General features: G+C 45.3%; 1 protein-coding gene across 3 annotated transcripts in view; it reads right to left on the bottom strand.

Moving 5' to 3' along the window:
* Positions 1–483: 483 nt before the first annotated feature.
* The window catches only part of LOC120495657 (monocarboxylate transporter 2-like), a 38,291-nt gene continuing 15,464 nt past the window's right edge, over positions 484–23,310 (bottom strand). For all 3 annotated transcript variants that reach the window (XM_039695398.1, XM_039695399.1, XM_039695396.1), the window contains 3 exons: positions 11,492–11,635; positions 4,876–5,724; positions 484–2,430 (listed from right to left, as the gene is read on the bottom strand). In XM_039695398.1, the coding sequence (XP_039551332.1) occupies positions 2,138–2,430; positions 4,876–5,724; positions 11,492–11,635 (1,286 nt within the window). In that variant the 3' untranslated portion in view covers positions 484–2,137. The remainder of the gene's footprint in view (positions 2,431–4,875; positions 5,725–11,491; positions 11,636–23,310) is intronic.

The following is a 23,310-nucleotide window of genomic DNA, read 5'->3' as shown; positions in this document are numbered from 1 at the left end:
ACATTTTTTGCCCTCAGGGGCAGTTCAACAAAGGCGTCTTCTCCAGAGGATTTTCACAGATAGCTGAACAGAACGCCTTTTTATTAAAAATCTTATCTGTATTAACAAAGTTTTATGACCTAAAAAGCTTGCTTGGGGTTTCTGAGAGACCAGGAGCCTGAGTATCAGCTCCTGCCATAAGGACAGCTGGGGATCTGGGTCATTGCACTGAGCATTAATTGGTACAACCTCGTGGAAAAGTTTGAAAATCACCTTGTCAGGTCCTTGCCAGGTCATTCTGCACAGCTTTCAGACAACTGGAGGGGTGAGTCAGGCTGGCCCAGACCACCAAGGATATCAAAGGAATCCAAATCAACAAGAGGATGAGGTTGTGACCAAGAGTTGCGTGACCATGTGCATGGAGCCAGGACTAGGAACCCTCAGAGGACAAACTCCTTACTGAATCAAGAAGCTGCATTACACACACAGGAAAATGCAGACTAATTTGATTTTTTAAAATAGTTTTATTAAGTATATGACAGAAGGCATATGGGAAAATATTCTTGACCTTCTATTAATGCCTTCTTAAATGAAATATCACAGATATATTTGACAGACATAAAGGGTATTAAAAACAAACACTGAAGACTGATTATTTTGTGTAGATTTTGTTTTTTTCAGAGAAAATAAAAGTAACAATATAAAGCTAAATTTTAAATCCTACTGAAGTCAAAGACCACTATTCTTCAAAAAAACCAAAAGAATTCACAGAAAAGGCTTTGTACAAGAAGACCAGAATGACCTAATTTTAAGAGTACAGTGTATTTATGAAAGTATTTTTACAAGCCTTTCTTCATATTGTGTACACAAGTGACAAGAAAATACAGTTCTTTGAAGACAAAACCATGAAAAAATATGATCTGACCACATATGGGTACCACTGAGACAAGAATAAAAGGAGAATTAAATTTTGGACAAGTTATAGCTTTGGATTTGGGTGATCTGCCTGAAAAGTCCTTGTTTTTTTCTAATCAAATCCATGAAATTCCACAGAAGTCTGATGATTCAACTGCATGGTGCCATGCTCACCATCCACAGCTCTTGGGCAACAGCTGCTTGGTATAAAATATTTTAGAGTGCAAATCTTCCCAGATCAAAATGATAACCACAGGATGAGAGCACGCTTTGTGGTCTGAGCTCCACCTCTGCATCACTGACCTGGCAAACCTGACTTTGTGCAGCAGGGTGGCCTGAGGCCAGCAGGAATTGCAGTGCCAGCAGCAGGGGGGTGCCCACCCCAGCCCAAACAAGGGGGAGGCAGCTGGGTTTGGATTCCCTCCAGGATGGATGCAACTGAAGCAGGTTAAAAAAAAATAAGTCTGGCACAAGGTCCCAGCTCTGAGACAGTGCTCAAAATCACTAATTGTGATTAGTGTGAGGTACACAGGAGGGAGCAGAGTGCACTGCACACAGGTTTAATGCACTGCTATCCATTGTATTCCCTTTTTCTAGCAAGGGAATATCTGTGATCAGCAGGACTTTTAGGCAACTCAGGGCAGTGGATTCCACTTCAGCTCTGGCACAACTAAGCTTTATTCACTGATGCAATGATGCCCAAAGCTCCTCTGTGCTTCAGTTCTTCATTTGTACAATTAATTAATAGTGGCAACACTTACTGTCTCACCAGGGTGTTGCAAAGAAAAAGCTCACTGGAAATGGTAAGGCACTCAGAAATTGGATAATAAGCACTTTGTAACCTCCTAGGGAAAAATTAAATTTGCACTGTTGGAATGTAGGTCAAGGGTTAAGGTTAAGACTAAATTTCTGTCCTGCACAGACAAAGCACCTGAGGAAGGACTCCGGTCTCATGCCAGTCTTGTCCTGGCCCCTGCAAAGCATCACATTTCCCTTACCTCTGGGAAATGGGAAATATCTAAAGGAAAACAATGCAGGACCTTTGGTATGCAAGTGGATGCTGCAAAGTCCCAGCAGTTTATGAGAATCAGGACTTGTTTCTGTTCTAGTCTTCTCCTACAACAAAGAAGAGGATGCACATGGCAGAGAATAGAGTAAAATTTTAAAACCTGGTATGATTTCAGAGCTGGTGCTCATTTGAGCAACCCAGAAGTCAGTTCCCATTCAGCCCATGAGAACAGGTTTAAACTTCATTTGTGCCATTTATTTCCTTCTTTAATCCTTCTCCCTTCTCTCTCAAAGGTTCCAGCTCAGGCCCATCCTGTATGGAGTCTTTGTTCCAGTTTTTTTTGTCTTCATTTTCTGTCCTTAGAGATTTAGGATCCTCTTCTTTTGCCTTTCTTTCCTTCTCCTCCTTGGCAAGCATACGATAATTATAATAATTCATGATGAACAGAAATGTTCCTGCCAAGACCATTACAGCTCCACATTTAATGAACATATATTTATAGTCCCCAAAGGTATCAATAAGAATTCCTGAAAAATACATTTAAAAAAAAAAAAAAAGGAAATTTAGAGATGAAGGCAAGGGTATTGTGTTTTCAGATCCTGTATATCAAGGAACACTCTTGTGGCTTTAGGATAAAACATTCTCTGAACTCCTGATCTCTTCCACAAACACTCTGAGCCTGCAAACGCTGAACATGTGTTGCACTACACAGCCTGTGGGTAGTTGACTTTGGTACAGGTAATGCTCTGATAATTTCCACAGTTCAGTAGAAGGGGACAGAACCTGCACTGCAAAGTCTGGATCTTTCCAGCACACCTATTTTTTTCCATGCTCCTCTGACCACAGAGCCTGCAGGCATCCTTTCCACTAACTCCAATGATCAATTACAAGGATGTCCATTTGGCTTGGCAGCCAAAAAGCAGCAGCTTTTAGGAAGACTTTCATGAGAAGGCACCTGCCCACTGGGTCTCATCTCAGGCTCTTGGCAAAGACCCTGTGATTTATTCCACCACGGGTCACCCAGCAGCATTAGAGGGGGCCCAGCTTTTGGTCACAGCTGCCCTTGCTGCAGTTACACTCGTGATCCAAAGAGGAAAGGGCACAGTGTGAAACTGGAAAACATTAGTTCCAGGGAAAGCAAAGATGATGCTGTCAGTGTCAGATAATTTCAATGCCAAGACAAATGTGACAGGTTCCTCTCAAAGGTTAATGCCTCTGCTACGGAGTTACAGAGTAATTGAAGGGAGAGGTCTTAATTGAAATGTCACTGTTCTCCATTATGTCAAAATGTAATGCAAATCTTATTGGGATTATGATCCTGACCATTAATTCCCATTTACTGGGCAACACCGACCATTCTTAACATCCCAAATCCTAATTAAAGTAAGGCCCACTCCTAACCTGGCCTTCACAATACAGACAATCTTCCCTGAAACTGGCCCATCATCCATTAGCTCTCTGACGTTTTGGAATATGTTCTCCTCCTCAAAAAGAGGGACCTTTAATTACATCTCGATTGACCCTTAATGTTGAAAAGCTGATGATTAATTATCCCACTGCATTGCACTAACAAGGGTTTTTATGGTCACCAAATAGATTTCCTGATCACAATAATAATAATTTTTAACTGGTTTTGGTCAGTGCCTTTTCCTGAATCATCCCCAGCTGACTTGGTACACCATTTTCAACGCACTGTGTTTTTCATGCTACTGGTGAAACATCAACTAAACGCTAATTGCAACAATTTTTCCTTTTCTGCTCATCAGGATGACCTAGAGGTCTCCTAAATAGGTTTCAATGAGAGTTTTAATGAGTAGAGTATTGGAAAATTCAACAGTAGGATAGTCTTGCCTCTTTTCCTTTGAGAATAAGATAAAGTCATAAAACACATTGGGAACAATTTACTTAGTTCATTAAAGCAGAACCCTGCAGTAGGTTATTAAAATGCCAAAGAACCAATAAATTTGCTGCTTATTAAAATGGTGGGGAAAACCCTACAAAACTAATATTACTGATTATTACACAGAACTGTTTTAGCCTCATTAGCAGACTCTGGTCATTAACTTAAACTCCCACACAGAAAATTATATAATTCAGAAATCAGCCATTTTAAAATTGTATTTTCTTTTGTTTGTCATTAATTAAATAATGAATCTCTAAGACAGCAAGAGGATACAGCTGCCTCTGTCACACTGTATGAGCTACCCAGTAATATGAAGAATTAAACAGCTCTGCAGGATGTGTCATATGAAGCATTAGCCAGATCTCAGTTTTGAATCCAGGAAAAGGGTTCAAACTACAAAAGGAGTACATGCCATAGAGGGAATATTAAGGCTGTTAAATCACTGGAGATCACTGCCATTACTTATCTTTAGATGACTGAAAGTCCTCCTGGAGACTCAGTATTGTCCACATGGACCTTGGTGGGCTCTGCCTTTTGATATTTCAAACCATGCCATCCAAAATGAATATTTTTTAAAATTATTTTTAGAACGGACTTAAATCTTTCAGCTGCACTAACATGGCTGAAATTCCTAAGTGGTGTACACAGAGTCTTAGAGACAAACAGCAAGGTTTGAGTCAACAAGAAGCTTTCATAAAACTGTTGTGTTTTACTTAAATTGTGGTGGACTCCAGACTTTTGCAAAAGGAGGAATGTCCAGGAGAAGTTGTCTGCAGTGCAAGATTGTTGGTACTGCAGGAAGTCCCACTCTGCAGGATCAGTTCAAGTATTTGGAGGGATCCAGGATTAAAAGATGACTCTCCAAGACTCACTTCAACAGAAAGGAGGAAAGAAGAAATGCTGGAGGAGACATCAAGGACACCCTTTCCTGTCCAGTTACTAGTGGGAAAATGGTGATTACGAAGCAGAGAAAACACATCTAGAATAATTTCCCACAAATTGAGCTTGCAAAAGTCTAAATCCAAGTGACAGCCCAGCGGCAGCAGGGGAGGACAGCACACTCACTCACCTCCAATGGGGGGTCCCAGCAGGATGGTGCAGCACTCGGCGATGGTGACGAGGCCGACGGCGCTGGTGAACCGGGCAGCTCCCACCAGGTCCATCAGCGTCTCGAAGAGCATGGCACACACCATGCCAAAGGCCAGCCCAAAGAAGCTGGAGTACACGATGAGCCCCGTGTAGCTGGAAGCCAGCGGGCACAGGAGGTGGCAGGCGCCGTTGAAAGCGATGGCGAAGCTGAAGAAGTACTGGATCCTCGGCCTCACCCACTTGCTGTTGGCAATGATGCCGGTGGTGGGGCGAGCAACCATGTCCACAATGGCCAGGATGGAGAGCAGGAAAGCAGCTGAATATTCATCTATGCCAGTGTGCTTTGCATAGGGTGCCAGGAAAACGATGGGGGCAAAGAACCCCAGGAACATGAGCACGTTTCCGATCAGGTAAATCAAGAACCCTCTGTGTTTAAAGAGGGAAAAGTCAAGGTACTGATTGACTTTTTCAAAGCAGTCCTTTTCCCCTTCCTCTTCTGTTTTGTTCTCCATGGGGCCATCTTCAGTGATATTTCCTTTCAGAGCATCCTTCCCTTCCTCAGTCACCTGGGTCTTGACCAGCGCTGTGCCTGCCCCAATGGGCCTGAAGAGAGCTCCTGCCACACAGCAGTTTAATAAAATTGCCCCAAGAATTAAAAAGCTGCCCCTCCAGCCAAAATTGTCAAAAAGGAATTGGTTGAGAGGTGCCAGGGTGCAAAGCATCACGGGGCTCCCTGCCATAGCAAGGCCATTGGCAATGGGTCTTCTCTTCAAGAAGTATTTCCCTATGATTATCACTGATGGCTGAAGGTTGAGAGCAAGGCCAAATCCTGGAAAACAATTCAGATAAAAAAAGAAGATTTGAGACCCATTTCTCCTCAGCACATTTTAAGGAAATCCACAGTCAATTGGTTCACTGGTGGCTTTTCAACACAACAATCTGGATGAAAATCTTGCTCAGGGTGTCTCTGAGTTCTGGCTGCCACATTTGGGTAACCAGAACCCAGAAACACTCTTTCAGCCAGAGAACCCCCTTCCCTTTGCACTGCAAATCTCCTGGGTGGCAAAACTAGCACCAGGAGTTTGCTTCAGAGAGAACCAAAACTATTCCCTCACAGAATGCTGCTGGGTTCTGTCCAGACACAGTGTCTTGCTGGGGGAGAGGATGGAGCTGTTCTTATAAAACAGCAACTCCCAGTTTGAGGAAGGTTGTTTTGGCTTGGACAGTGTCAACCACCAAAGTGACACAAAATCCAGGGCTGGCCTCCCGTTTCATGAGCACCCAACTCTGCTCTGGGCAGCCAGAGCTGAACAGAAAATAACACCACCCTCCTCAGCCACAGTGCTGTGAGCAGTTCAGGCCTGATGAAAATGATTAAGAGGTCTGCAAGTACACAGCAAAACAGCTACGGAGGATGCTAATTACACAGGACCCCAGAGTGTTTCTTTTAATTAGAATTTATTTTTATTGCATTTAGATATATAAAAGCCATTATAAATCTGCATTGCTAATTCAATTGGCCAGCTTCTCCTGCACAGGTGGAATCTGCAGGCAGAAATACCAAATGCTGTGATGGTCTCAATTTTCTGTGGTTCTGTTTGAGAGCTCTGCCATATAGAACCATAGAATCACACCATCAGCCAGGTTGGAAAAGACCCCCAAGACCATGGAGTCCAACCTCTGACCAGTCATCACCTTATGAACTAGACCAGAGCACTGAGTGGCACCTCCAGCTTTTTCCTGAACACTTCCAAGGATGGTGAACCCACCACCTCCCTGGGCAACCCTTTCCAAAGCTTAACCACCTTTTCAGTGAAAAAATTCTTCCTGATGTCCAACAATTCTTCCTGATGCTCAATATCAATAACCAATATTTAAACATCAATAATATTTTCAAGTATTTCTTTGACATGCGGTATTTTCACAAAAGTTCATTTTTCAGAACTCCATCAAAATGGCATTTAAAAGTCATGCCACATATTTTCCACTCCATCATCCAGGAAAGAATGAGCCACATTAGAACAAAGCAGAAATGTAATCCTTGAAGTGATTATATCAGAGAACATGAGTCCTGAAAATAGGGTCATGCAGATTTTTTCTTGTTCATTAGTCGATATAATTAGTTTGTTTAACTGTGCAGTACATAATTAGGCATATTGCTTTACAGAAGAGAATTTACAAAGGTCAAGGTCCTCAAAATTAATTATGGAACACTATCATTAGTCACTGATAGAGTAGAATCCAACTGATACAGCAGAATCCAGCCAATGCTGGATAGCTTCAGTTTAAACGGATTTACAAAATTATGATTTTTGCCAAGTCTAAAGTTCTTTTTTTAATTACTTTGAAGTTTACAACATTAAAAATAAATTGAAATGGCAACACATTAAAATAATTGTGGATGCAAAACATTCTCAGCATGAACTTTTTTAGATAGTTTTTTAGTCCATATATTAGGCAGGGCACATCTTTGGGAAGTGCAGCCTGCCTGTAATGCCTGTAGGAGCAAATTCAGGGTGACCTGGGAACCACAGAGGAAAACCACAGCCCTGGTTAGAGAACCCCCTTGGACAGTTCTGAAATACAGAATTGTGTCTTTTTCCACCTGAGAAGATGCAGCACAGCAGGTGAGAGTTTGCATGAACTCCCCATTTCCCAGGCTGGTCAGTAAGGGCAGAAATTGAGCCATGGTTTCCACAGAGTCATTTTTGGTAGGGACACACCACACATCTTCCAAAGGAGGAAAATCAGACTGGATGCCAGCTACCCACTTAAACAATAATCATCTCAATTTTTTTTTTATTATGTGAACATTAATTTGCCAGTCAGACAAATCTAATTTAATATTACCTCATGCTCTTCCCATTAATTAAATTTGGAGAGTTTCAAATTGAATAACTGGAATTTCAATTTACTTTAAGCTTTTGGCTGACTTTAATAGGAAATATTTACATCCATTTTATTGCAGTTTTCAGAAACTACAGCAGCTTTTCCATAGCTAGAACTGTTACTCAATAACCACATTTTCTCCCCAGGGATATGACAGAGAGATCTGTCAGTGGCATTGCAGGAACAGAAGCAAACCTGTGCCAGAGGGAGTGTCCTTTCCTGGATTAAATACATCTCACTCATATCAGAAGGAAATAAGTGGTGCTACAGGACTCAGCAGTGTAGTTATTGATCTTGTTCTTACTTTATTAGCAAGGAACAATCTGACCAGGTATTTCAGTGCTCAGCATTTACAGCCATGGCAAAGACTGCTCTCATTAGTCCACGTGCCTCACCCAAGATCCCATTTTATTTCATGGCAGTCTAATTGGTGCATATTGAAATAAACTCTGACCAGTCGTTACCACCTTGCAATTAGCTTTGAATTTTGCTGCTTCCACCTCAGACTTCAGAAGAGGCTGCACGTTGAAACACCTACATAATGCATCCATGCTGGCATCTGTCCAGGTGGACAGCTTGCAAACCCCATTTCTTTTCCTAAGTGCTGCAGGGGAACAAATGGGAAGAGTCTGTGGGGTTTCCTGTGCATGCAAAGTGCCTCGTGCAGCCTGGAGTGCCATCAAGGACAGAGCTGCCTCCACCAGCACAGCCTGGTTCCTGCTCTGCATGCAGATGGAAACAGGCATAATCAAGTCAGCCACTGAGATTGCTGTGTCTAATCCCTCCACTGCAAACAGATACTTCCTGCTCTGCTCCTCTGAAGAGACTGCTGTTAATATGCCACAGGCACAGGACTGTAGCAGAGACCTCCTGGTACCAAGACCTTGTTTTTACCTCCATCCCCGTGACTTACATGAGCACAGGCTTTTACATCAGTCTGTTTTCTTTCCAGGCTAGTGGGAAGGAGGCTAGAAAGAGTGTGATGTTTACAGGTTCCTTTACAGTTACTGCAAATCCCCTTTACAAAAGCCTGTCTCCTCGTGCAGCAGCACTGTCACAGCTGTGTGATGGGCAGGTGGCTTCCTAATTGCCCTTGGATGCTTCCATGCTAGGCCTGACCAGCAAAGATACTTCAGGCTTAATTGGAGGCATCAAGCACGTTAGCAGGCTTACGAGCATCTTCCCTTCTGTGTCAAATTAATATTCCTTCCCCAGCACACCCCCCGTGCCTGGAGATGATGGGTTATCAGCCAGCACCCCATCCACACAGCTGCCCTTGCTCAGCAAGCAGGAGGGAAGGATGCACACAAAAGATGTGCCCTGCTCAGAGGAGTCAGCACAGCAGGGCAGAGGTGTGGGTGTTCTAGCCCTGTGCCTGGGGGCTGGCACGAGGGTCACCTGTGTGCACTGAGCACTGCCCACACTCAGCCCTCTGGGGTGGGTGGTGGAGCAGACCTGCAGACACCTTCAGGGACCAAGAGCAAGGTCTTTATCAGCCATGGGCCTGTTGGGGTTATGCACAGAGCTTCCTCCTGTCACCTTTTTAGCTGAGCACTTCAGAGAAGCTGGTGCCTTCCCACAGCCCTGTTTCTTGTCTGAGTCCTTCTGCTCACCAATGTGCATGGAATACTTTCAGCAAAGGATTTATGGTGTCCAGATGCTAATCCAGCATTAGTCAATTTATAATCACAGAACGGTTTGGGTTGGAAGGGACCTTAAAACTCATCCCATTCCAACTCCCTTGCCATGGCAGGGACACCTTCCACTATCCCAGGTTGCTCCAAGCCCCATCCAGCCTGGCCTTGGACACTGCCAGGGATGAGGCAGCCACAGCTTTTCTCTTTGCAGCCTGTGCCAGGGCCTCCCAACCTCACAATAAAGAATTCCTTCCTAGCATCTGATCTAATCTAATCTAATCTAATCTAATCTAATCTAATCTAATCTGCCCTCTATCAGTTGAAAGTCATTCCCCCTTGTCCAGTCACTTCCCCCTTCGCCTTCCCAGAGGACATTTGTTTAGGAGGAAATGATGCAAGCTCATGCAATAAGAAATATTGGGAGACACTGGTTAATTTTATTTCCCATCACTTTGTTTCTGGAGTCTCTTTCAAGGAATCTGCAAGATTTATTCATCCAATAATAACACACTTTCATTTAATTACAGTGACAGTCCTTAGGAAGAGTAAAGTTTAAGAGAGGGAGTGCTACAGAGGGATTTATTCACTACTGTACAGATTTAATAAAAGAATACTGATATAGAAGAACAGGATGACAAAATTTTCGTCCCAATTTACTTTTCTAGTAGCTGGTTTTATTGATTTTAAATGTTGAGCTCACATTTTCACATTCAGAAAGCAGCAACACTTAATGCATCTGCAGAGAGATTGGGAACATTCATTAAACCATACACCTGGCAACCTCAAAAGCCAATTTTGGACTCATTGTGTCATGCTTCCAAGCAGATGTCCTAGCTGCACTGGAATAAACTTTGGCTGTACCTTATCCAAAATAATAAAACAAAAATACTTACAATTAAGCATCCATACTCACACAGGTGGAGAGCTCTAATCCATTTACCTTTAAAAGCAATAACCTGGCACCTGCAGGCTTTAAAGATGCTGGACTGAGCCTATGCCTTATTCTACTTGAGTTTCCAATATGGAATTTCATATTTCAATACAGGCAATTCAAATTGAAACTTCAATAAGGAAATACAGGTTTGGTTTTTCTTCACAGTAAGGATATTTTCAGTCAATTCCAGCAGTTCTCATTTTCAGATAAAGCACCTCCTCACCTTACAAACTGGAAAAGGGCAAGTAAACTAAAGCAAACCCCTGAAATCTCATCTCATGTATCTCACAGAGGGGAGATAACACAAGGAAAATAGGAGCAAGAATGCTTTCTTTGTAGTCACACTTGTAGCCAAAAGGATTTGCCTTGCCCAGGGTAGAGCACAGTCAGCCTGGGTTTGCTTCAAGGGGAGCTGAGGGCACTGGTGGCCACCATCCCCAGCACCTGGCCCAGAGCACTGAGCTGCACAGAGCCCTGCCTGGATCCCACACACCATGTCCCACCAGGAACACAGCACAACTCTTTGCTGAAGCTCATCTGCAGCATTGATAAGGAGTGTGGCAGTCATACTTTCTGGAAAAATCCCTTTGCCTAGGATTTCTCTCCTGGGAAGCTGAGAAGCCTCAGAGAAAAGGAAAACAATATTATTTCATTTGCTTCTCCTGTGTTTTGCTGCTTTGGAATGTGGTTGGAGATTGTTTATCCAACAGGTGGTTGTTTCATTGGGTTCCTGATGTGAATTGTTTTGACTTATTGGCCAATCAGGGTCAAGCTATGTTGTGACTCTGGAAGGAGTCACGAGTTTTCATTATTATCTTTTTAGCCTTCTGTAAGTATCCTTTCTGTATTCTTTAGTATAGTTTTAGTATAGCATTCTTTAATATAATATAGTATCATAAAATAATAAATTAGCCTTTTAAGAACATGGAGTCAGATTCATCATTCCTTCCTTCATCTGGAAACCCCACAAATACAATAAAGGAGGGCCTTTGTCCCACCGGATTTTATCTCACAAGCTTTTTATCTCCCCAGCTTCCCAAGTGTTTGTGCTGGTGCAGAGATTGCCCAGGTGTGCGAGCCCCAAGCCATCAGGAGGGAGCCTCCCTGGGCAGGGGAAGGAGGTGCTGTGCCCTCACCTGTGACGAAGCCCACGCAGATGTAGAGCTGCAGGATGCTGGTGCAGAAGGCAGCTGAGATCATCCCCACGCCACACAGGAGGCCCCCAAACATGACCACGGGGCGGCTGCCATAGCGGTTCACCAAAATGCTGCTGATGGGACCTGGGGGAAGAGGAAAAAAGGACCTTGGGGTTGGATCTTCTGATGGAATTTTTGACACAAAGCAGGCAAAGCTCTGCAATATCAATGGTCCTGAGTGCTGCTGACAGCTCCTAGGGCGAGCTCAGGAAGAAAATGGAAAAGCAGAGATTATCCACATGGAGATGGCAGCATGTCCAGTGCCACGGGTGTGTAACCAGTGACAGTTCCTGCTCCCAGGACTTCCAAGTGTCACCAGAGAAGGCAAACAGCAATAACAAATCATGTGAACACAGGATCCCAGCACAGGAGCTTCTTGATTTATGATGATGTTAAACTGCACACACAAGACAGTGGCTCATATTGCGAGGCAGATATCACAAATGCTGTTGCATTTTTAATGCCTCTATTTAATGCAATTCCAATATTGCTGACCAGGACTGAAGCTTCAGCAGAACAGTTGTTAATTAAATCTTAATAGCAGTCCATGCAGGTAGGAAATGTTGGGGATGATGGATTAGCCAGAGCTCAAAAGAACCAGTTTGGACCTGCATTTATGCAAAGAGGAGGTTCAGGGCAGTGCAAAATTATGAAAGAGGGAAATGGCTTGACAAAAACTGTCACACTGAAACAAAGCATGGAAATCTGAGGAAGTGAGACAAGAATCACAGTAAGATATATATTGGAGGGACTTTGATGGTACCTCAGGACCAACCTCCTGCTCAAAGAAAAGCCAGCTCTGAAGTTAGAACAGACTGAGAAGTCAGAACTAGAAAAACTAAGGCTGAACAGGAAAGAGCAATCCAGAAGTCCAAGTTGTGAGATGTAAAAAAATAATTCTGTCTTACTCAAAAGTCCTGAAACAAAATGCTTCAAAAGTGATACTGGAAATGAGGGAGGGGAATATAGGCAGATTTAATATCTGAATCTACCTGGCTGTTTGTGGAGCTACTCATCCTACAGTAATGAGTAATGGTGTTTCAGAGCCCAGTGTGCCTACTTGCCTTCATTCCTGCCACTTCCCACACCACTCACTCACACAATACTGCAAATTGGTATTTTAAAGGCACAGGCATCTCTGAAGAGTTTGGCTGTGGGACCTACCTCACCGCAGAGCCATGGTAGAATATTTACCTTTGCTTAAATAATCTCAGCCAGAAATAGCTCCAGAGCTCTCTCCAGATCCTGCAAACCACAGAATTCCTGATCACAGGAACAAAACCCAGAAACCCCAACACTCCCTCAGCATGGCTGACAGCATCCAAAGAAGCTCTCAGCTGTTATAATGTGCAGGAATAGAAAACAGTCAATATGGCTGGTTTAATCTGGGGAATGGAGCCCACAGAAATACTTTCCATTTGATGTCTGAGGTCAAAACACTCATGAATTAAATGCATACAAGCACAGTCTCCACAACATCCCTGAAATGACCCCTGTGTGATCTGTGATCTAGTCCCATCAAATGCACCATTCAATTAAAATTTCTGGGTGTCTATAATTACAGGGAGAGTTTTTCTGCTAATCCTGTAACTGGATTCACATAGGTGCATCCTTTTGCTGCACAGAGCACTACAGAATTCAATGAGAAGTTCTGGGGAAAGGGATATATATTTGAGATCAGCACAGTGAGAAAGACTCCCCCTTCTGTCAGAGTTTCTCCTGGTCAGGGCCTGAACTTGCATCGTGCTTGAGCTGGTCTCAGCACATCCTGTAATTCAATAGGTTGAGCCAGTGTTCCTCAGAAAGGCACCAACATATTCATCTGCAGCCTCAGGGCATGCAACTCTTCCATTTTTCAATTTTCCACATGTCTGCATTTCTGCAGAATCAATCTAATTACTCAGCTAAGAAAATGTGGTTTCCATTACCTTTGCCCACTGGCAGAGGGCTTTTACCCTATAGGATGTAGTACCATGGAGCAAAGCATTTAGAGCCCAAAATATTGCTGCTAAGGCTCCTCTCCTGCTCTGACCTGGGACAGCCACCATGGAGAGAAGCCCCTGCTGTGAGAGCAAAACCAGGACTGCTCACATCTGTCCCACTCCTGCAGCATCCAGCTTAGGAGAAGGGAAATTGGGATTAATGTCCCTCTCAGTCCATAAATGGTTGTATTGGCTGCACCCATCAGAAAGGATGGGCTTGGACCATGAGAGCAGATAATGAGCTGGAAGGGTCTGAGGGCAGGATTCATTCTGCCCAGCTGTGGGGACTGCTGTTATTTTCCTCTGCTTCAGCTGTAGAGGTTGAAGTAGAGAAAAATAAATGTTTGTATCCCAACTACATTTGTCTTTACAAATGAGAGCAGCCTTTCTGTGTCTCTGTCTCATGTGTGCTGTGTCCTCAGCCACATCCCAGCTTCCCAAAAAGCACTTATTAAGCCATGAGACAGAAACTTTTCCCATTCTTGTCATGTGTGATCTCTCAGCAGTGTTTTACAGGGGGTCTGCAGGACCTTCACCTGCTGCAACCAGAGCAATCAGTTTGTGTTTGCCAGTCTGGGTGGGAGAGCTGTGCTCCCAAGGGTGTCACCTGCCTGGGCTGGGCTCACAGGGAGCTGGCACAAAATTCAGGAGCACAGAAGCTTTCCCCTTCCCAGCCTGAAGTGTCCAGGCCCTGTGAGCCTGCTTTGGTGAAGAGCCACAGCCTGCAGGGTCACAGCCCATGCCTGAGGGACAGCGCCTGACCAGCTTCAGCCACACAGAACCGGGGATCAGAGACCTCTCAGACACTGAGAGCATCCAGTTAGAGCACAAAACAGGAGCAGAACATCTGCTAAACCTTCTCAGCCACAGAGAATCCACAGTAAAAGCCGTGATGAGAACTCAGCCTGCAGGAAAAGCTAGACCTAGCAGGAAAACCTACATGAGACACAAAAAACCCAACACAAAGCCTCAAAAAGTTGGGAAATCAAACTTCCTTGAGTTGTTGCTCAAAGGCTGAAGAGTTTATAAAAGTCCTGGGCAGACATTTCAAATGCATTGAAGCAAATGTAAAAATCACATCCCCAAAATTATTTCCACTTAAGTCATTTGGACCTACAGAAACATCCACAGGCTTTAGCAGAGCAGCCTTTTGAAATCTATCCAAAATTGCACACGCAATCTGTCACATTTGGGAGCTGTGCACACTTCAGGTCCCAGCCCTGCCAGCCTGGGCAGGTGGCAGAGCACACACACAGACCCCCTCACCCTGCCCAGGTGTCTGCAGCAAGCAGCATCACACCCAGCAGGTCTGGGTGCACCCCCTGCCCTGCTCTGCAGTCTATTTCTTGAGGGGGAAGTTGATTAAACATCAAATATTATATGAGTTTAACAGCAGCATTGTGGGGGAGCCTCAGAAAACATTAAATAGCTCAAGCTGGGGCAGAGGGCTGAAGAAGAGGGAACACAAAGCCAGCATTGCAGTTGTGGGAAATGTGAAACACAATTACTGCCATGCTTGCAGCTATTGCACAAATTAAAAGTGTGACAGGCCCTGGCAGCACAGTGGAATTGAAAAGCAGGACCTGTCATTTACCAGTTACTCCGCTGGCATGGAAAGAATGAAAATATTGCATATTAGCACAGAGAAACCATTTAGGGGAACAGTGTGTGCAGCTTGGATCCCAAGGCCCCTTTAGCTGCTGATACCTGCCTGGTCAAACGTGCAGGAGCCACAGGCTCCCTGTCCTGGCATCCAAATGAAGTCATTGCTCCCTCCTGCAAGCCTGCAGCAGGACAAGCTAAGAGGAAGATTTTTGGGGGTGATTTTTGCTTTTCAATTTACAGCATCAGGTGAGAACAGGGCAGGAGAAACAGCTGGCAAAGCTGTCAGAGAGCTGCCATTTACCTGGCTTGACCTTGCAGGAGCAGCCTCACAAACTCTGTGCCAGCCCCATGGAAAGTCAGAGCGAGGAGCAAGAGCCATCCCAGCTGCTGAGAATGTCCCCAGTGCCCTGGGGCTTAGGGAGCAGAGCAGCCAGGGCTGTCCCCAGCACCAACACAGCACTGCAACTTCTAATGGTGGAATTAGAGGTATCATTCAATTAAACCCTTGCCCCCCCAGTGCATTCCAATGACAAGAAAGCTGGCATTTTGGTGGTGTTTTGGTGCAGGAAGGGATGGCATTCCCTCCCACCCACCCAGCCTCATGGCAGCCCTTTCCATGACCCAGTGACTTCCTCCCTTCCAGTGAACTTCCAACCATGGCCATCTTTATCATCCACTGCAGGGGGACAACACAGGACAGCAGAGGACACAGTGAGGGTGCTGAGCCTCATCCTGCTGCTGGCTTCACTCAGAGCTGTGCCTGTGGCTCTGCACCTCCCCTGCTCTCCCTCATCCCCATCTCCATGGTAGGAGCAAGGAATGCTGCTCAGAAGTGCTTCACTTTACACCCCAAGCCCTTGCAGAGCAGGCTGCACACCGTGAGGCTTCCACTTCTGCCTGCAGTAAAACTCTGCAGCCTGGAGAGCAACAGTTTGCACCAAATATCCCCAGAAGATGCAGCTGGGATCATGGAGCCCCTGGAAGACTGATGAAATGTAAAGCACTACCCTGAGCCCATATAAATCACGCTGGTTTAGTGCCTGTCCTGTTTAAAGCCTCTCTTTTCTCATACCTGTGGCAGATTTCCATTCTTTGTTAGCTGGTACATGAAAGGCCGTGTCAAAGAGGCTGCTCTTGGTGGCAAGAGAAACACAGAGACTCGCCTGTGGGGAATGCAGCAAGCCTGAACTCATTTGTTAGCTTGTCCAATTACTTTTCACCTTGAGTTTTGTGTTTGCACAAGTGAAAAGGGCCCTGAAGAGGAGACTGTAAAACCATAAAGGAGCAGCAAAATACCCTGGGCTCTCCTCTCTTCTCCTCCACAAACCCAGGCCACCTTGTCACTCATTCCTCTTGAGTCACTGAACTATGATCCAGAGAGGATCATAATGCAGAGCTGGCACATAACAAGAAATATCAATCCAGACTGGCTTAAACTCTTGCAAGTATGACAGTGCTCAAAAAATAGACACCTGAATTGCCTTCCTGTTTTCCTCAGCAAGCCTTATGAATTTTTTATGAGCTGCAAAACTTCCAGCGCCGGAGTGAAACACTGATGTATTTCTAATGGGGACTAAAACATTCTCCTCTCCCATACCTCTGTTTTTTTTTTTTTTTAACTTAACCTGATACTAATAGTGACAGTGTTCCTCCTTTCTGGTGGAACTTGTCCTGGATGAATTTCTGCTGCAGTATTTCTGTGTAGGGCTTTCAGATAAGCAGCTAAGAGCTGAGGCCCTGACAATCTGTAACCCAGAGGCTTCCAGCAACGTGGGTTTTTTCCAGGTTTCACAACACTGACCTTCTGACAGTGTAAAGTGGCACAGAGCCAGTGCAAATGTTCCAGGTCTGCTGGTCAGACCATTTGATGACCACACAGGAGATAAAACAACAACACTTCAAAATACTCCACTCACAAGGCTGGAAGATTTGGGACTACCAGTGCCCCAACAGCTGGGGATGGAATTCAGCTCAGCTTTTCCTGCTTTTCCAGAGTGACAAGTGGCTCTAAAGAGCTCTTCCTGCCCAGGGACGTTGGCCAGCACCAAAAGGACTGCCCAGATAGTTAATATTTCCCAAACTATTGTGAAAATACAAATAGGAGCTCGGCGTGCCATGATTGCCATTGACTGTGGGGAGTCACTGGGGACATAAGAAGGAGTAGAACGTACTCAGCAGAGAGAGAAAGGGGGAAAATCATTTATACTAATGGAACAGAGCCTATTATTACACCAGTAGTAAAACAACAACAGGAGCAGGCCCGCAATTTCCTCAGTAATAATCTCACTCCCTCCGTGGAATAACAGCACTGCCTTTGGCTTGGTAATTTATCCACCAGGGTACCAGCCCACCACAACAGAGCAACCTCCTCATTCCCCCTGAATGAAAGCAAGTGCCCCCACGTTATTAATGTGCTGCCAGACCCCCCAGCCTGGGGAGATGGGGGGATCTGCCAGCAGCTCCTGGTAACAATGCACAGCCTGAGAGGAGGCAGCCAGAGAAAACACAGGGCTCAGCTGCCAGCGTGGGGGGAAAGGGATGAGAGGGTCCAAACCTGCAGCCTTTCTCTCTTTGTCATGCCAGAAGAGGCTTGGATAGCTCATGGTTTTAAGTGTTTGGGTGTGGAGAGCTGCTGCTCACCCTCAGGTAACTGAGCCCTGCTCCTGCTTGCTGCAGATCACTGGAGGATAACTGGTGGTACCTGCTCATCATGAAGCCTAATAATTATTAGTCTCAGCTGCTTGGTTCAGATGGTTTGGTTTTCACCTGCATGGCTGAGGAGCCCACAGACCCTTCCTCAGGCAGTGCTGCTGGAGACAGGATGGCCACACACTGGGGACAAGTGGCCGTGAGCACACGCCCCAGGTGACAACCACAGCCTCAAATACTCCTCTGCCAGACCTGCCAGAGCAGCTTCCAAAGACCTGTCCACACCTAAATCACCATGATGCCTTCTATTAATGTTATTTTACATTTCAAATAGTCGAATTTAAACAAGGAGACTGAATCCAGCACATGGCACAGCAGCTCTGACAGCTAACCTGGCCCCAGAGATGCCTCATTTGCTTCCTCACAGGTGAGGAGAACAGTCAGTTCATTTAAGGGGGTAATGGCTGCAGCTCCAGCACAACCCCCTGAGATGATTCATAAGCCAAGCATGGGAGAAATTGTCTGGACACATTATTCAGTCATCAAGCTGGTCAGTCCTGTGGTGCCTGGGCAGGACTGGCACTGCATTCAGCTGGGGAGGTGATGAGGGCAGTGATCCACTGCAGCAATCCTCCCTCCCTGCACGCCCAGGCATGTCCCTGGGAACACAGGGACCCTGACCTCCCACCTGAAACTGGCCAGCAGCAACCTGATATCAAAAACAAAAATAAAAAAAATAATAAAAATAAAAAAAAAGAAGAAGAAAAACCAAGCAGACAAGGCCCAATCTTCAGAAAGACAAAGTGTTCTCTTCCTTATCCAGCAGTCTTATCTGATCAGTGCTCTGGCATTTCAATTTCCAGATTACCCAGCTCAGAGGCTGCTCCTGCAGGGCATGGAGGAGCCACAGGCCAACAGCTCCCAAACGGGGGCTGTGGCCAAGGCCCTTCGTGTCAGTTTGAGTTTAGGCAATTAAATAATTAAATGACCTCTCCTTCAAAGGGACAGCACTCGGTGGTTCCCCCAGCTGCAGGTTTGGATCTCACCACACAGCAGATCACAGCTCACCTTCACAAAGTCATGGCATCACAGTGTTTGAGTTGCTCTGCTGTGATTTCTTTAGCTGCCCTCTTGCCTTGGCAGGACCCTTCCCTCTGGCTGTGATCCCTTCCATCGGAGTTGCTCTGCTGTGATTTCTTTAGCTGCCCTCTTGCCTTGGCTGTGATCCCTTCCATCACTGGAAGCTGCAGGGCAGGAGTTCCCTGTGTGGCTGGAACATCCATTCCTGGGGGCCAACAGCCCTTGGTTACTGCTCCTAACATGCTGCTCCAAGCTTGGCCCCTGCCTGGTGGTCTCCAAAGGGCTTTGCCCACCCTGGGACCCTGCATGACCTGACCAAGGGTTCAGTCACACTGCAGAACCCATCCAGGGGCAGAAGAGCTGCAATGCTCTGGGACAGGCTGGCATCTGGGGGAAGAAACCTTCACATGCATGAATTCCACTTGGGGGGAATGGATTATAACTTACTCCTTGGCTTAACACCATTAACAACCCCCCAGCCAAAACTCTTCACTTCCTTCTCTCTAGTTCTTATTAATCTTGGTTTTTATTAAGTCTATCACATCTCTATTACTGCTGCCTGGTGACCTTGATAGCTCCAATGAAGGACAAAATGATAAAGCTTTGTGACCAAGTCCACGAACACAGAAATATTTCACCTGAACCTACAGTGCTATTATTGCTTTTAAGTAGAACAGAGCTATTTAAAAAAATAAAAAATATAAGCCCATACGTGGTGACCTTGCAGAGCTGGAGTGCTCTCTGAGAGTCAGGAGAAGTATATGAACCTGCAGCACCATTCATTACAGAAATCAAATCATTCCTCATCCAGCCTTCTTATCAAAGCCTTGGATTCTGATGGTGCTGCTGCCCTGGGGATTGCCCCAGCTTGGGGAGGATGTCGTGTTTGCACAGCATGGGGAGGCTGATGGGTGGGGAGGGTAAGGAAAAGGGGAAGTCCAGCATCAGCAGCTCCAGGGAGCACCTGGCAGGACTTGGGCAGGACAGCAGGATGCTGGATTTCCACAGCTCTGTGGATAAACAGAATAATCTCCCTCCTTTTGTTTCAGCCTCCACAAAATACCCAGGTGGAAAAGCACATCCCTAGGGAAATCCTAGTACAAGCCCCACTGGAGAATGAATGTTGGACCAGTGCTGTAAGCACAGCAGTGGAGAGACCTGACATGGGTGAACATAACCTTGTCCTTGAAAAAACCCACCTCTCTCCCATGCCTCAGTTTTCCCTTGTTTCCCTCCACAGCTCTTTGAAGGCAACTGAGATGGGTGGAAAGCCCTGGGTGGGGTTTTCTGGAGGCTGAGGAGGTTTGGGTAGAGTCTGGACCAGAGCAGGAGAGAACATTGGCAGTTTTGATTAAGTTAAAAACTGCAGAATCAAACTCATTATTAATATAGCTTTATGCCACTGCATGTTGTAAGGTTCTTTCTAAACCTGTCACTGCAATTTATCATGCTAGCAGTGTAATAAAATACAGCTATAAAATTTTGGATTAAATGTTCAAGGTCAATGGTGGACTTTCAGCTTCCCTATCTCTTCCTTGCTGCTTTAGCAGATGCTCTATTAAGCACTTACAAGCTCTGGGAGAAAGTTTTTTTTGGAGGAAAAGATTTAGTTGTGGAGCATTTCCAGAATTAAATCTTCAGGTAATTTGATCTTCACCAAATTACAAACCAATAAATTACAAGACTAATAAACACTGGTTGGTTTCAGGTGGAGGCTTTTTCACCAGAAACACTCTCATTTTTATTGTGTTTGCAAAATGTGGCTCTCTGATGCTGTCTTTGTAAAATACACAGATAGTGATTCCTTAATTTTAATGGGAATTTGGATGTGAGAGAGCAGCACCCTGGAGATTTAGGGGGAGTTTTACAGTAGGTTATAGCAAAACTGAGACCTGATTCCACTGCAGTACATTCTGAATAAAAACAATGATGGTGCTGATGCCATGAGCCTGAGCTTTTTGTGTATTAAAGGGCAACAGAAGCAGCACATATTTACACCCACAAGCTGCATACAAACATGCACAGCAATCACAAAAGAGTGAAATTCTTCAAAATTGCTAAAAAGAAGCTCCAGTGTCCCCTGGTGTTGCCCCAGCTATTCAGGATAAGCAGCTGAAATGACTCTGCAGGAGGATCTGCTCTCTGAGCTGCCCTTGGATGATGCCTGTTATTCCATTATAAAAATGGAGGAAGCATTTGGCCACACAGTCACCATTTAAAAAAAATTTAAAAAAGAAAATGCAGATCCTGTCCTAGTATTAAATTATTCTCTCTGTTCTGGCACAGGTGCCAGGAGGCTGGCTCGTTGTTCAAGCTCTAACAGTTGGCCATAATAAAAGATATTCCTTCTTCCCACGATCCTTACCTCTCTTGCAGCCTCACAGGAGAGCATAAGAGCTACAAGAACATTACTGATATTAAATTAGTGGCATCACTACTTCTTATTTTCAGAATGTTTGGCTGTTTCCCCTGATGCTGAATAGGGCAACTAATTTACTAGCAAATTAATACTGCTTATCTTTTCTTTCCTGAGAGCTCTGCTGCCTCCTGCTTTCCCTGACTAATGGCTTTCCCCAGGGACATCTCTGTGGCCTAGCTTGAAATGTGTCACCCTTAAAAGTGGGACAAGAGCAGCTCAGTTTGCTGAACCTGGCACCTCCACACTGCCCAAATCAGGAGGTGCCAATGCCAAAGGCTTTTGGCTTTGCAATGAAATTGTTTCCTAAATAAAACTCACCCCTGTACGTGAGGTAAAATTTTGGGAATCTGGGTCTTGTGTTGGCACAGTGCCCAGTAAAGCAGTTTGCAAAAAGCAGCCCTGCCCAGGGCACTGGCAGCACGATGGGTACCCAGTGGTGCTGCACATTTTGGGACATTTGCTGTGTCCTCCTCACCCCCAGATCCTGTTACCTGGGGGCTGAGGGGCAGCTGAGAGCACCTTTAGGGAAGGATGATGCCATGGCCCTTGGTCCCTTACAGAGACAGAGAATCATTAAACAACCTCTAAGATCATTGATCAGATCCTTTTTCCTTTTTGCCATGCATCAAAGACTCTGCTCTGCAATACCTTTCTCATTTGGGGTAAGGAATGAGCTCTTCACCCATGACAAGAAAGAAAAGAAAAGCAGAAACATTGTAAAAGAAACCCTTCTTTATCAGATTGATAGGGCTTCAGCCTGTGGGATTTGGTCAGAGAAAAGCAATGTTCCCTCGTGCTCCTCACTCTCAAACCTCCCAGCCTGCCCCCTGCAATTGGAAATGTGGAATTGCTGAACAGGAGCTCTGGCAAGAGCTACAAGTACCCCATCATAAAGTCCAGGCTATCCACTTTACTGCACAGTAATCTGTTTTACTACTTGTATTATAGTGACAGAATTGTTTTCTGCAACCTAGTTCAGATTAAGAAACTGGGGGATAAGACACATTAACTTCTGTAATATATATTGCCAGAGCCCTGGCTGGTATAAAGCAGCTTCCTGGGGGAATTCAGCAGAAAGTGAAGGGCAGAAACAGTCCTGGCTGCTGATTTTCAGCTTTAGTCTGAAAAACTGGAACTCCTTTGGTGCTACAAGCAAAGCCTCAGGTGGTCACTGTAAATCTGCATCCATGCTGTCAAAATCAACACAGCTTCTCCAGTGGAGATTTGGTTCAGTTCATGTATTTTCAGAAAATAAGCTTCATTTGCATTATTTATGAAATGCAAACACAAGCTTTGTTACAGTGTAAGCAGCACAGTCCAAAACCAAGTCCTTAGACCAAGGAGAACACCAAGGAAACCAGGCACGGTGTCAACAAAAGCTGTGGCCAGTGAAAACATTGAAAACATTGGCCTCTGCATGCCCTGCCAGGGCACTGGGCAGCCAGGCTGCCCCTGGGGCTGGAGGGAGCTGGGATGGGACAATCCTCATGGGATTGCCTTCCATGGCCACACCTGACACAGCAAACTGGCCCCTCCAGCCCCCAGGGACATGTCCCCCCTCCAGGGACGTGTACCTGATGCTTCCTGTGCTGAGTGTCCCCACAGGGCTGCAGACAGCATCCCCTCCACACAGCCTGTGGCTCTTTTGCCTCATTTGGGGGAGGAAGGGAAGGGATGGACATGCTGTGGCAATAATCATCTGGTTTGGTAGCTCTATTAGCTGCTCAGAAGTATGTTGAAATCTTGGCGGTTTTAGAATTTCTTATTTTGGAAAGATGAGCAAAAATTAGTGTTAAACTGCTCTCTGGTTTCTCAGCAGAGTCCATCAAGCCTTGCATGCTCACAGGCACAGCCACAGAGCAAAACCTGGGCAGCTCAAGGAGCTGGCCTTTAATGAGGATTTCCAAACCCCTGGAGTCATGCATAAGCTACACCCACTCTGATGCTAAATGCCCACTCAGTCAAGCAGAGTGTTAAACACACTCTTGGGCACTTGTGTTTCATTGCTCCATGCCCCAGCAGCT

This window comes from Passer montanus, unplaced genomic scaffold (genome assembly GCF_014805655.1).
Source record: "Passer montanus isolate IOZ18808 unplaced genomic scaffold, ASM1480565v1 scaffold9, whole genome shotgun sequence".
Classification (NCBI taxonomy): Eukaryota; Metazoa; Chordata; class Aves; order Passeriformes; family Passeridae; genus Passer; species Passer montanus.
This window is presented reverse-complemented; position numbering and strand designations above follow the sequence as displayed.